This window comes from Manis pentadactyla, chromosome 5, assembly GCF_030020395.1.
Source record: "Manis pentadactyla isolate mManPen7 chromosome 5, mManPen7.hap1, whole genome shotgun sequence".
Taxonomy (NCBI): Eukaryota; Metazoa; Chordata; class Mammalia; order Pholidota; family Manidae; genus Manis; species Manis pentadactyla.
This window is the reverse complement of record NC_080023.1, coordinates 102,948,740-102,963,535: the sequence shown is the minus strand read 5'-3', so window position 1 is coordinate 102,963,535 and position 14,796 is coordinate 102,948,740. Positions and strand designations below refer to the sequence as shown.

Here is a 14,796-nt window from a genome sequence, read left to right as displayed (position 1 = left end):
GAGTTCTGTGATTCTGCTGCTGTTTTGTTCCTTCAGTTTTTCCTTTGTTCTTATATTCCACAGATAAGTGAGATCATTTGGTATTTCTCTTTCTCTGCTTGGCTTGTTTCACTGAGCATAATACCCTCCAGCTCCATCCATGTTGCTGCAAATGGTTGGATTTGCCCTTTTCTTATGGCTGAGTAGTATTCCATTGTGTATATGTACCACCTCTTCTTTATCCATTCATCTATCGATGGACATTTAGGTTGCTTCCAATTCTTGGCTATTGTAAATAGTGCTGCGATAAACATAGGGGTGCACTGATCTTTCTCATACTTGATTGCTGCATTCTTAGGGTAAATTCCTAGGAGTGCAATTCCTGGGTCAAATGGTAAGTCTGTTTTGAGCATTTTGATGTACCTCCATACTGCTTTCCACAATGGTTGAACTAACTTACATTCCCACCAGCAGTGTAGGAGGGTTCCCCTTTCTCCACAGCCTCGCCAACATTTGTTGTTGTTTGTCTTTTGGATGGCAGCCATCCTTACTGGTGTGAGGTGATACCCCATTGTAGTTTTAATTTGCATTCCTCTGATAATTAGAGATGTGGAGCATCTTTTCATGTGTCTGTTGGCCATCTGTATTTCTTTTTTGGAGAACTGTCTGTTCAGTTCCTCTGCCCATTTTTTAATTGGGTTATTTGTTTTTTGTTTGTTGAGGCGTGTGAGCTCTTTATATATTCTGGACGTCAAGCCTTTATCAGATGTGTCATTTTCAAATATATTCTCCCATACTGTAGGGATCCTTTTTGTTCTATTGATGGTGTCTTTTGCTGTACAGAAGCTTTTCAGCTTAATATAGTCCCACTTACTCATTTTTGCTGTTGTTTTCCTTGCCCAGAGAGATATGTTCAAGAAGAGGTCACTCATGTTTATGTCTAAGAGGTTTTTGCCTATGTTTTCTTCCAAGAGTTTAATGGTTTCATGGCTTACATTCAGGTCTTAGATCCATTTTGAGTTTACTTTTGTATATGGGGTTAGACAATGGTCCAGTTTCATTCTCCTATGTGTAGCTGTCCAGTTTTGCCAGCACCACCTGTTGAAGAGACTGTCATTTCGCCATTGTATGTCCATGGCTCCTTTATCAAATATTAATTGACCATATATGTCTGGGTTAATGTCTGGATTCTCTAGTCTGTTCCATTGGTCTGTGGCTCTGCTCTTGTGCCAGTACCAAATTGTCTTGATTACTATGGCTTTATAGTAGAGCTTGAAGTTGGGGAGTGATATCCCCCCTACTTTATTCTTCTTTCTCAGGATTGCTTTGGCTATTCGGGGTCTTTGGTGTTTCCATATGAATTTTTGAATTATTTGTTCCAGTTCATTGAAGAATGTTGCTGGTAGTTTCATAGGGATTGCATCAAATCTGTATGTTGCTTTGGGCAGGATGGCAATTTTGACGATATTAATTCTTCCTAGCCACGAGCATGGGATGAGTTTCCATCTGTTAGTGTCCCCTTTAATTTCTCTTAAGAGTGGCTTGTAGTTTTCAGAGTATAAGTCTTTTACTTCTTTGGTTAGGTTTATTCCTAGGTATTTTATTTTTTTTGATGCAATTGTGAATGGAGTTGTTTTCCTGATTTCTCTTTCTGTTGGTTCATTGTTAGTGTATAGGAAAGCCACAGATTTCTGTGTGTTGATTTTGTATCCTGAAACTTTGCTGTATTCCACTATCAGTTCTAGTAGTTTTGGGGTGGAGTCTTTAGGGTTTTTTATGTACAGTATCATGTCATCTGCAAATAGTGACAGTTTAACTTCTTCTTTACCAATCTGGATTCCTTGTATTTCTTTGTTTTGTCTGATTGCCATGGCTAGGACCTCCAGTACTATGTTAAATAACAGTGGAGAGAGTGGGCATCCCTGTCTAGTTCCCGATCTCAGAGGAAATGCTTTCAGCTTCTCGCTGTTCAATATAATGTTGGCTGTGGGTTTATCATAGATGGCCTTTATTATGTTGAGGTACTTGCCCTCTATTCCCATTTTGCTGAGAGTTTTTATCATGAATGGATGTTGAACTTTGTCAAATGCTTTTTCAGCATCTATGGAGATGATCATGTGGTTTTTGTCTTTCTTTTTGTTGATGTTGATGGACTTTCGAATGTTGTACCATCCTTGCATCCCTGGAATGAATCCCACTTGGTCATGGTATATGATCCTTTTAATGTATTTTTGAATTCGGTTTGCTAATATTTTGTTGACTATTTTTGCATCTATGTTCATCAGGGATTTTGGTCTGTAGTTTTGTTTTTTGGTTGGGTCTTTGCCTTGTTTTGGTATTAGGGTGATGTTAGCTTCATAGAATGAGTTTGGGAGTATCCCCTCCTCCTCTATTTTTTGGAAAACTTTAAGGAGAATGGGTGTTTTGTCTTCCCTGTATGTCTGATAAAATTCCGAGGTAAATCCATCTGGCCCGGGGGTTTTGTTCTTTGGTAGTTTATTGATTACCGCTTCAATTTTGTTGCTGGTAATTGGTCTGTTTCGATTTTCTGTTTCTTTCTGAGTCAATCGTGGAAGGTTGTATTTTTCTAGGAAGTTGTCCATTTCTCCTAGGTTTCCCAGCTTGTTAGCATATAGGTTTTCATAGTATTCTCTAATAATTCTTTGTATTTCTGTGGGGTCCGTCGTGATTTTTCCTTTCTCGTTTCTGATACTGTTGATTTGTGTTGACTCTCTTTTCTTCTTAATAAGTCTGGCTAGAGGCTTATCTATTTTGTTTATTTTCTCAAAGAACCAGCTCTTGGTTTCATTGATTTTTGCTATTGTTTTATTCTTCTCAATTTTATTTATTTCTTCTCTGATCTTTATTATGTCCCTCCTTCTGCTGACCTTAGGCCTCATCTGTTCTTCTTTTTCCAATTTCGATAATTGTAACATTAGACCATTCATTTGGGATTGTTCTTCCTTTTTTAAATATGCTTGGATTGCTATATACTTTCCTCTTAAGACTGCTTTTGCTGTGTCCCACAGAAGTTGGGGCTTAGTGTTGTTGTTGTCATTTGTTTCCATATATTGCTGTATCTCCATTTTGATTTGGTCATTGATCCATTGATTATTTAGGAGCGTGTTGTTAAGCCTCCATGTGTTTGTGAGCCTCTTTGCTTTCTTTGTACAGTTCATTTCTAGTTTTATGCCTTTGTGGTCTGAAAAGTTGGTTGGTAGGATTTCAATCTTTTGGAATTTTCTGAGGCTCTTTTTTTGTGGCCTAGTATGTGGTCTATTCTGGAGAATGTTCCATGTGCACTTGAGAAGAATGTATATCCTGTTGCTTTTGGATGTAGAGTTCTATAGATGTCTATTAGGTCCATCTGCTCTACTGTGTTGTTCAGTGCTTCCGTGTCCTTACTTATTTTCTGCCCGGTGGATCTATCCTTTGGGGTGAGTGGTGTGTTGAAGTCTCCTAGAATGAATGCACTGCAGTCTATTTCCCCCTTTAGTTCTGTTAGTATTTGTTTCACATATGCTGGTGCTTCTGTATTGGGTGCATATATATTTAGAATGATTATATCCTCTTGTTGGACTGAGCCCTTTATCATTATGTAGTGTCCTTCTTTATCTCTTGTTACTTTCTTTGTTTTGAAGTCTATTTTGTCTGATATTAGTACTGCAACCCCTGCTTTCTTCTCGCTGTTGTTTGCTTGAAATATGTTTTTCCATCCCTTGACTTTTAGTCTGTACATGTCTTTGGGTTTGAGGTGAGTTTCTTGTAAGCAGCATATAGATGGGTCTTGCTTTTTTATCCATTCTATTACTCTGTGTCTTTTGATTCGTGCATTCAGCCCATTAACATTCAGGGTGACTATTGAAAGATATGTACTTATTGCCATTGCAGGCTTTAAATTCGTGGTTACCAAAGGTTCAAGGTTAGCCTCTTTAGTATCTTACTGCCTAACTCGCTTATTGAGCTGTTATATACACTGTCTGGAGATTCTTTTCTTCTCTCCCTTCTTGTTCCTCCTCCTCGATTCTTCATATGTTGGGTGTTTTGTGCTGTGCTCTTTCTAGGAGTGCTCCCATCTAGAGCAGTCCCTGTAAGATGTTCTGTAGAGGTGGTTTGTGGAAAGCAAATTCCCTCAGCTTTTGTTTGTCTGGGAATTGTTTAATCCCACCATCATATTTGAATGATAGTCGTGCTGGATACAGTATCCTTGGTTCAAGGCCCTTCTGTTTCATTGTATTAAATATATCATGCCATTCTCTTCTGGCCTGTAGGGTTTCTGTTGAGAAGTCTGATGTTAGCCTGATGGTTTCCCTTTATAGGTGACCTTTTTCTCTCTAGCTGCCTTTAACACTCTTTCCTTGTCCTTGATCTTTGGCATTTTAATTATTATGTGTCTTGGTGTTGTCCTTCTTGGATCCTTTCTGTTGGGGGTTCTGTGTATTTCCGTGGTCTGTTCGATTAATTCCTCCCCCAGTGTGGGGAAGTTTTCAGCAATTATTTCTTCTAAGATACTTTCCATCTCTTTTCCTCTCTCTTCTTCTTCTGGGACCCCTATAATACAGATATTGTTCCTTTTGGATTGGTCACACAGTTCTCTTAATATTGTTTCATTCCTGGAGATCCTTTTGTCTCTCTCTATGTCACCTTCTATGCGTTCCTGTTCTCTGATTTCAATTCCATCAATGGCCTCTTGCATCCTATCCATTCTGCTTATAAACCCTTCCAGAGTTTGTTTCATTTCTGCGATTTCCTTTCTGGCATCTGTGATCTCCTTCCGGACTTCATCCCATTTCTCTTGCATATTTCTCTGCATCTCTGTCAGCATGTTTATGATTCCTATTTTGAATTCTTTGTCAGGAAGAGTGGTTAGGTCTGTCACCTTCTCTGGTGGTGTCTCTGTGATCTTTGTCTGCCTGTAGCTTTGCCTTTTCATGGTGATAGGAATAGTTTGCAGAGCTGGGACGAGTGACGGCTGGAAGAAGTTCCCTTCTTGTTGGTTTGTGGCCCTCCTCTCCTGGGAGAACAGCGACCTCTAGTGGCTTGTGCTGGGCAGCTGCGCGCGCAGACAGGGTTTCTGCTTCGTGCCCTGCTGCTATGGAGTTTACCTACGCTGTTGCTGTGGGCATGGCCTGGCTCGGGCAGCTACTCCAAAGTGGTGAGTCACGTTGGAGGGGGAGCGGCTGGAAGGCTATTTATCTCAGTAAGGGGCCTCCCTGCTCCCTGCAGCCCAGGGGTTAGGGTGCCCAGAGATCCCCGGATTCCCTACCTCTGGATTAAGTGTCCCGCCCTGCCCCTTTAAGACTTCCAAAAAGCACCCGCCAAAACAAAACAACGACCACAAAAAAAAGAAAAAAAAAATTTTTTTAGTTAAAAGAAAAAATTTTTTAATTAAAAAAAAAAAAAAAAAAGGTGGCCGCTCGTTTTTCTTTATTCTCTGGTGTCAGCCTCAGGCATCTGCTCACCGGTCTTGCTGCCCTGTTTCCCTAGTATATTGGGGTCCCTATCCCTTTAAGACTTCCAAAAAGCGCTAGCCAAAACAAAACAGCAAAAAAAAAAAAAAGAATAGTCACTCGCTTTTCTGGTGTCCTCCGGTGCCAAGCCTCTGGTGCCCGCTCACTGTTCTTGCTGCCCTGTTTCCCTAGTATTGGGGTCCCTATCCCTTTAAGACTTCCAAAAAGCGCTCGCCAAAACAAAACAGAAAAAAAAAATTGGTTGCTCTCTTTTCTTATGTCCTCCAGCGCCCGGCCTCCGGTGCCTACTCACTGTTCTTGCTGCCCTGTTTCCCTAGTATCCAGGGCCCCCTGCGCACCCACTGTGTCTGCACTCTGGCCCGGATGGCTGGGGCTGGGTGTTCGGAAGTCCTGGGCTCTGTCTCCCTCCCGCTCTGCCTGCTCTTCTCCCGCTGGCAGCTGGGGGGAGGGGCGGTCGGCTCCCGCGGGGCCAGGGCTTGTATCTTACCCCCTTCGCGAGGCGCTGGGTTCTCTCAGGTGCGGATGTGGTCTGGATATTGTCCTGTGTCCTCTGGTCTTTATTCTAGGAAGGGTTGTCTTTGTTATATTTTCATAAATATATGTGGTTTTGGGAGGAGATTTCCGCTGCTCTACTCACGCCGCCTTCTTCCGCCCTCTCCCTCAATGCTTCTTTTAAATATATTTTATTACCAAAAATTCTGCTTGTAACTTGATCAAATTGAACAAATGGTTAACTTACCCTAATAATTAAGTACATTTTTCTTCACCAATATATGAATGTTATCAGATAGCTTTAGAAAATTACAATCCTATGGAACACAAAGTCCCCATGTTTTGGGATCATACTAATTTTCTCCAGTTTAATCGAAAAGTAATTGACATACATCACCATATGAGTTTAAGGCATACATCGTGACAGTTTGATTTATATGTATTATGAAATAATCACCAGTATGGGTTCAGCTAACAGCCATCTTTTCATACAGATACAAAAAAAAGGAGAAAATAAAAATAAAAAGCACTCTTTTGAAAAGTACCTGTTTTGTCCATAATTGCTGTGGCAATTAAAATGGTTAGAAACAGAAAGTGTGACCTGATAGCACTGTAGCTGGGAAAATATGACAGTTTTTGTAAAGAAAACAAAGAGTAAAGTGGAAATCTATTTCCTGTTGGTGGCAATTGACATAAAAATATCTACCTGAGGCAGTAAAGTAGATAAGTCAGTAAAATAATGACTTAGTGTCAAGAACTGTGAAGACTTTGAGATCTCACCCTACTTGCAAGCTAACAAGTTAGCTTTCCATAGTTACATTGGTGCTAGATGGCACAAGATTCCTGGGCCAGAGACAGAGGACTTTGTTACTCAGAGCAGTAGCAGACTCCACAGCATCATCATTTCCTCCCACTGGCTCCCTGACCCCCCTCTTCCTACAGGATGATGCAGAGGCCAGATGGCACCAGCCATATAGCAAGGTTTATTACAAGATTGGAGCCCTGAGCTTAGGGAACTCAAATCTTTTATCATGCTCCCTCTTTTCTCCAGAGGCTTTATCTTCCAAGGCTATTCACTACACAGATATCCTTGAAAAGACAATCTGTAGCACAAGGCAGTCAATTCTTCTGCTCCCAAAATAAGCAAAAACAAGCCCAGAGACCCCTGGAGAATTGTATCCCAATACTTACTCTGAATAAGCTATCAACTGAAATTGTTCACTTCAATAAATATTAAATTGCCAAATAGCTGATATGGGAAATACATAATAATCATATATACCATATTTTTAAAGACACTCATGATAAATGGTTCATATTTCTCACATCATATTGTATTCACTATGATCTTAACTGTCTAAGCCTCAGTTTGATAATTTCTGAAACCCTACATCATAGGGTTGTAGCTAGCATTTCATGAGATAATATATACATAAAGCACTTAGAAGAGTGTCTGCTGTGAAGTATGTAGACAATAAAATTTATTAATATTGCATTAATTCAAAATTCATCTCCGATGATTGTCTGATTTAATAAGGAAAAAGTTTTTCCCAGGAGCAGCTGAGGATGCTTGGAAAATTCCTACCAATCAGAATTAGCTAGCTCTCTAACTCTGGGGCTGCCCACATATCCCAAATATCCTGTAGCATTGGGCAGCTTATCCTGCTCTGTTGTGCAGTGGTCCTGTGCAAGTGACAGCTTCATGGGCAAACATGAGCATTCATGAGGCTAGGCTGCCCTTGAGTGGAACTAGGGAAATATGCCTGAGTATCTCATACTCAAATGCTGCCCTGGCATGTTTGCTTTAATTTCCTAATAAGTATGGGAAATTCTAACCTTTTCTAAAGAGACCTACTTTATTGTCTAGCATCATCTGCTCTCAGGAGCACTGGATTGGGTCAAGTTTCAGGAATGCTACAACAGAGCAAGTGGACTATGTTTTATTAGGCTGAAATAATAAGTATTTCTTAACAGGGGCAGCATATCAAATTCTGTTCACAGTTTCTGTTTCTGTTAGCTCAAGAGGAAGGACATCAGAGAAGAAAAGGAAGGACTAAGAGTTATGGGTGGAGGTCCCATCCAGCTTAGCCCACCATGTCTCTGTTTCAGATAGGTTCACTGTCTTGATTTTGGTCCATCCAGCCATCTTCTGTACATATAACTCTTGTCTGCTGTAGTACCTCCTGTGAGCTCCTGCTTACATCCTCAGCTTCCTTTGAATTTCACCCTAACAGTCATGTGGATATCCAAGAGACAGATTATTTAATGAAACTTAAGGAGGCCTTGTCTTATTTCTAAACTGCTGGCTAGTTGGAAAGAGGAGTTCAGTATTCAGTCTCAGAATCATTCATTTTCAGAGTTTAGAGGTCATCTATCCAAACCCTTCAGAAAATTGAGATTCAATGTGTTTAAGTGAATTGCCTAAGATTACACATCCAGTTAGGAGCTGAAACAAAAAAGTCAAGTTTCTTAGCTCTCAGTTAAGTTTTCATCCAATACAGTAAAACTGAGAAATAAAGATGGGAAATTAGAGTCTCTTATAAGAAATTATTGTTGGCTTTCTTGAGAGGTAATATAGAGGAGAAAAGTTTGGTCTCTGCAGATTCATCTGGATTTATATCCTTTCTCTGCTTATGTAAACAGGCTTATTCTTTTTTGTAAGAGTAGTACCTACTTCATAAGGTTGTTATGAGGACTAAATGCAACAGTGCAGTTAGTAAATTAGCACTGTGTTTTGCACATAGTAACACTCAATTAGTGATGATATTTTGTATGGAAAACTGCAGACACACATGGTAGGAAAAATTGTTTTGGAAAGAAGAAGCTGAATGAACTTTTTGAGCATGCTCAATGTGAGAAACCTACTTTTGACACTGTCATAAAAAAGAAAAGTTTATATGCTTAAAAACATTTTTAGTTGTATGATTCTGTTTCTCATAGCACTAAGAGATAGCATTCAATTAAAGTCAAATGATACTTTAAGTAGAGGTGACCTCAGCTATAATAATGGCTCTTTAGAAATAAAACTGGCATTCACTTAATTTCAAGTTATTGCAAATATTTGCATTTCACTTTCTCAGTAAAGTACTTTAAATGTAAAAACACTGTATTTCTCTAATGCTTGAGTTTCCTGATATATGTTGTCAAAGAGATAAGGGAAAATGACTCCTTATATAGTTTTTTCAATGAGGAAAAAAAGAACCAAATCCTCAGAGGAAGCAAAGCCTTCCACAAGCACTTGACATGAAAAGAACTTGCCTGAGGTTTCCTGGTGGGAACCATGAAACTTGTGGAAGATGGTGTCCTTAACACCCCTACAGCAATGTGAAGCAGAGAGTGATCCATAATTATAAGATCTCTGATGAAAGTCTGTGATGAATGCCAAAATGTAACTCAACAAAAATTCTCTGCTTGAGTAGTAATTATATAACTCTGCTGGTGGTTATGACAAATGACTTAACTGTTCAGCTTTCTAACGGCTCACTTGATCTGAGAGTAGGAATCCAAACCCACTTTCTCATAAAGTAAAGGCTTATATATAAATGTTGTGTTGAGGAGTCTGGACATCTATAATAATTAGACATCAGTAAATAACTCATCATGTGATTCTGGACAAATTGCTTAACCTATCAGAAATCTCAACTTTATAATCTATAAAAATGTCTGATTTTATGAAAATATGATCTTGGGAATAATAGTAATTTACACATATAATCCTTAGTCAAATTTCAAAGAAGAATAACAAAAATTGTGTCAATAATAATAATAATTCTGACCAATAGGTCTCTGTGACTTATAGGTCAAGCTTTGAGACGTTTGTATACAGATATCTGTAATGACCATATTGACTTCTGCTATTGGAAATGGGGATTTTCTCTCTGGATAACCAGGGAAATTAATGGACCAAGAACCCTTTCATTTCAAAATCTTTTTAATATATAAAATTCTAGAGAATTCATTATTAACTCCATGAAATATTGGGGGGAAAAAGACAGGAAATACTTTGAAAAAACAAAATGTGATTTAAGATTATGTGCATGTATCCAAAATACATAATGCAGGTTTAACTTTTGGTCAGAACTAAAATAGTGTTAACCCTTTACAAAGTCTGCAATTTGCCCAAGTGTCTGCTGCAAAACTAATGTAAGCAATCTTTTCTGTTACCCCAGGATGATGCCTCTCCACTGGTGTCTGCTGTGGCTGCTGTTACCACTTAGCTCAAGGACCCAAAAGTTACCCACACGAGATGAAGAACTTTTTCAGATGCAGATCCGGGACAAGGCATTTTTCCATGATTCATCAGTAATTCCAGATGGAGCTGAAATTAGCAGTTATCTCTTTAGAGACACACCTAAAAGGTATTCTCCCTGCAATACTTTCTTTATCATAAACTCTTAAAGGATGCCTGTAAGAAATAAAGTAACCTTTCAGACTTAGTTAGATAGTTTGCAATCAAGCTGTGATAGAATTGCCTATTTCTCTGTAAGAAATAGTAAGAAGAAAATGGCAATACAACTTCTAACCATTAAATAGAGGCTGTTTGATTCTTGTTGATTATGATCTCTTTGGGGTAAAGAAGACAATCCTTGCATTTCTTACATATTGGAATGATTATTTCCTTATCTTCAGAATAGTAAGAAATTTTAAGATGGACTCTACAGAACTAAATTGAAATTAATTGAGAATAGGGCTCAAGGTGGCAGCATAAGAAGACCCTGAACTTACCGCCTCCCATAGACACACCAAATTTATAGCTATATATAGAACAGTTCTCTGAAAAGGACCCAAAACTTATTGAACAACTCCTTTTAAAGGATAAAAAGGCCACACTGAGACGGGTAGGAAAGGCAGAGACATAATCTCTCCAAAAACTCCACCTCAGCATGGCAACCCACAAGTGGGATGGATCTCACAAATACAGAGCATAGTTCTGATAGTTCTGAGGAGCAAGGGATTCAAGGACCACATCAGGCACCCCTATCCTTGGGATGTGTACCAGAGAGAATATGTTAGAGAAAACATCTTGAAAGTCAGTGGGTATATGTCCAGGAGTCCTAAAGGTCTGTGGGAAATTAAGAGTCTGCTCTTAAACTGAGAGCTCACAGACTCACTCACTCTGGGATCCAGCACAAAAACAGCAGATTTAAAGCACCTAGACCATATTTAAAGGAGATTCATTTGTTAATTTAAAATCATCAGCTGGTAGGGGTCTATTGGAACTCTCCAGAGACAGAGGCACTGATAGGTGTCATTTTTGTACTTTCTATCTGTCTTTCTAGTGCTGCATGCCCCACCCATGTGCTCTTCTACAGCTATGTTCTGCTAAACCTGGTGGGCAGACTTACCCTGGCCCTTTTCTCTCTTGAAACTCTACCCTACAAACCTGGCAGGTAGGCTTGACCCAACCCAGTGCTCCCCCGAGGCCCTGGACTGGTGTTTCCCAGCAGCTCCACCAAAGCCAATGGATGTGTGCAGTCCACACAGGGGACAGCCTTGGAATGCATGATTCTGCTGACTGGGGATGGGCGTGATTGCATTTCTGAGCCTCACAGAACTGCAACAATCAGAGGACAGTTCTTCGTAGGCTACCACCCCCATAGCACTTCACAGACACAGACTAAACACATCCCCAGTGTTCTTATTACCTCTTCTTCAAGACTGGGTGAGGTAGAAGTTTCACCTAATACACAAAAACAAACACAGAGAATCAAGCAAAATGAGGAAACATGAATTCCAAATGAAGGAATAAGATAAAACCATAGAAAAAATTTTTTAATGAAACAGAGGTAAGTAATTAACTGATAAAGGGTTCAAAGTAATGATTTTAAAGATGTTCGCTGCTCTTCAGAGAAAAAGAGATGAACACAGAGAGGGCTTCAATAAAGAGACAGAAAATATATGAAAGAGCAAAAACAAGTCACAGAGCTGAAGAATACAATAATTGAACTGAAAAATACAACAGAGGGTTTTAACAGCACACTGGATAAAGCAGGCTTAGTAACCTGGAAGACAGGGCAAGGGAGCTCACCTAAATAGACTGGCAGAAAGAAAAAAAGTTTTTTAAAAAGTGAAGATAGCTTAAGGGACCTATAGGACAACATCAAGCAGAACAACATTTGCATAGTAGGTGTTCCTGAATGAAAGAGAGAGAAAAAAGACAGGAAACTTATTTGAAGAAATAAAGGCTAAAAACTTTCCTAACCTGGTGAAGGAAACAGACATGCAGATCCAGGAAGCCTAGAAAGTTCAAAATTAGATGAACCTGAAAAGATCCACACAAAGACACATTATAATTAAAATGTAAAAGTTAAAGCGGAAAAGAAAACCTTAGAAGCAGCAAGATAAAAACAGTTACATGCAAAGATACATCCATAAGACTATCAGCAGTAGTTTTAACAGAAACTTTGCATACCAGAAGGAAGTGGCATGATATATTCAATGGCTGAAAGCAAAAAATTCCAACCAGGAATACTCTACTTGGCAAGATTTTATTTCATAATTGAAGTAAAATAAAGACTTTCCAGATAAGCAAAAACTACTCAAATAGAGACTTTCCAGATAAGCAAAAACTACAGGAGTTCAGGACCACTAAAATGGTCTTACAAGAACTGTTAAAGGGACTTCTTTAAACTGAAAAGAAAGGACACTAATTAGTAACAAGAAAATATGCAAATATATATAAAATATGTATATTGAGACTGGAGTATAATATAGGCATCAAACAACAAGGAAGAGAGCAAGAGAAGAAAGGAACAGACAGAAACTACAAAAAAGCCAGAAAACAATTAACAAACTCGCAGTAAGTACCTACCTATCTATAATTACTTTAAATGTAAGTAGACTAAATTATTCAATCAAAAGAATTTTTTAAAATTCATCAATATGCTGCTACAAAAGACTTCCCTCAGATATAAGGACACACACAGGCCAATACCCCTGAGTATCATAGGTGTAAAAATCCTCAACAATGTATTAGTAAACTGAAGGCAACAATACATTAAAAAGATCATATATTATGATCAAGTTAGATTTACTCCAGGGATGCAAGGATGGTTCAACATCCTGAAAAGATCCACACAAAGACACATTAACAAAATGAAGGATGAAAATCATGATCATCTCAATAGATACAGAAAAGGCATTTGAAAAATTGCAGAAAACGTGACAAAATTTAACATCCACTTATGATAAAAACTCTCAACCAAGTGGCTATAGAGGGAACATATCTCAACATAACAAAGGCCATATTTGAAAAATGCACAACTAACATCATACTCAATGGTGGAAAGCTAAAATCTTTCCTCTAATATTGGGAAAAAGACAAGGATACTAACTCTCCACTTTTATTCAACATAGTATTGGAAGTTATAGTCACAGTATTTAGGTAAGAAAAAGAAATAAAAAGCATCCAGGTTGGAAAGGAAAAGGAAAAACTATCACAATTTGAAGATAACATGATTTTATATATAAAAAACCTTAAAGACTCCACCAAAAAATTGTTCGAACTATTAAATGAATTTGTTAAAGTTGCTGGGTACAAAATCAGTATACAAAAATCTCTTTTATTTTTATATAGTAACAATGAATTATCAGAAAGAGAAATTAAGAAAATGATTCCATTTATAATTGCATCAAAAAGAATAAAATACCTAGGAATAAATCTATCCAAGAATGTGATAGACCTAGACACTGTAAACTACAAGACATTGATGAAAGAAACTGAAGACACAAATATATGGAAAGATATTCTGTGTTCATGTACTGGAAGAGTTAATACTGTTAAATGTCCATATTACCCAAAACAATCTATAGATTCTGTACAATATCTGTCAAAATCTCAATCCTATTTTTCACTGAAAAAGAACAATCCTAAAATTTTTATGCAACCACAGAAGATCTTGAATAGCCAAACAATCATGAGAAAGAACATAGCTGGAGACATCATGCTCCCTGATTTCAAACTATATTGTACTACAAAGGTATAGTAATCAAAACAGTATGATACTATCATAAAAAGAGACATATAGATCAATGAAACAGAATAAAAAGCCCAGAAACAAACCCATGTATATATGGTCAATTAATTGATCACAAATGAGGCAAGAATATACAATGGGGAATGGACAGTCTCTTCAATAAATGGTGTTGGGAAAACTGGACAACCACATGCAAAAGAATGAAACTGGACTGTCTTATGTCATTCATAAAAAATCAACTCAAAAATGGATAAAGGATTTGAATATATGCCTAGAAACCATAAAACTCCTAGAAGAAAACACTCTATAAGCTCTTTAACATCTCTTTTGGTGATATTTTTTAGATCTGACTATGAAGGCAATGACAACAAAAGCAAAAATAAGCAACTGTTTCTACATCAATCTAAAAGGCTTATGCACAGTGAAGGGAACCATCAACAGAATAAAAAGGCAGACTATTGAATGGGAGAAGATGTATTGTTAATCGTATATCCAATAAGGGTTGATATCCAAAAACTATAAAATGCCAATACAACTCAATAGCAAAAAAATCCAATGAAAATATGGGCAGAGGACGTGAATGGAAATTTTTCCAAGAGAGATATGCTGATGGCCAACAGGCACATGAAAACTGCTCAACATCAATAATCATCATGGAAATGAAAATTAGAACCACAGAGATTGTCTCAAACATGTCATAATGGCTCTTACATAAAGAAAAGAAGCAAGAAGTGTAGGCAAAGATGGGGAGAAAAGAGAATGCCAATGCAATGTTGGTCAGAATATAAATTGTGCAGCCGCAATGGAAGACAATGTGGAATTTCCTCAAAAAACTAAAAAGAGAATCACCATATGATCCAGCTATTCTACTTCTGGGT

The 14,796-nt window shown here is 38.1% G+C and overlaps 1 protein-coding gene across 2 annotated transcripts in view; it reads left to right on the top strand.

The window, feature by feature from the left end:
* Positions 1-14,796, top strand: part of NDNF (neuron derived neurotrophic factor) — a 55,582-nt gene that overhangs the window by 31,323 nt on the left and 9,463 nt on the right. For both annotated transcript variants that reach the window (XM_036922990.2, XM_036922988.2), the window contains exon 2: positions 10,112-10,300. In XM_036922990.2, the coding sequence (XP_036778885.2) occupies positions 10,113-10,300 (188 nt within the window). In that variant the 5' untranslated portion in view covers position 10,112. The remainder of the gene's footprint in view (positions 1-10,111; positions 10,301-14,796) is intronic.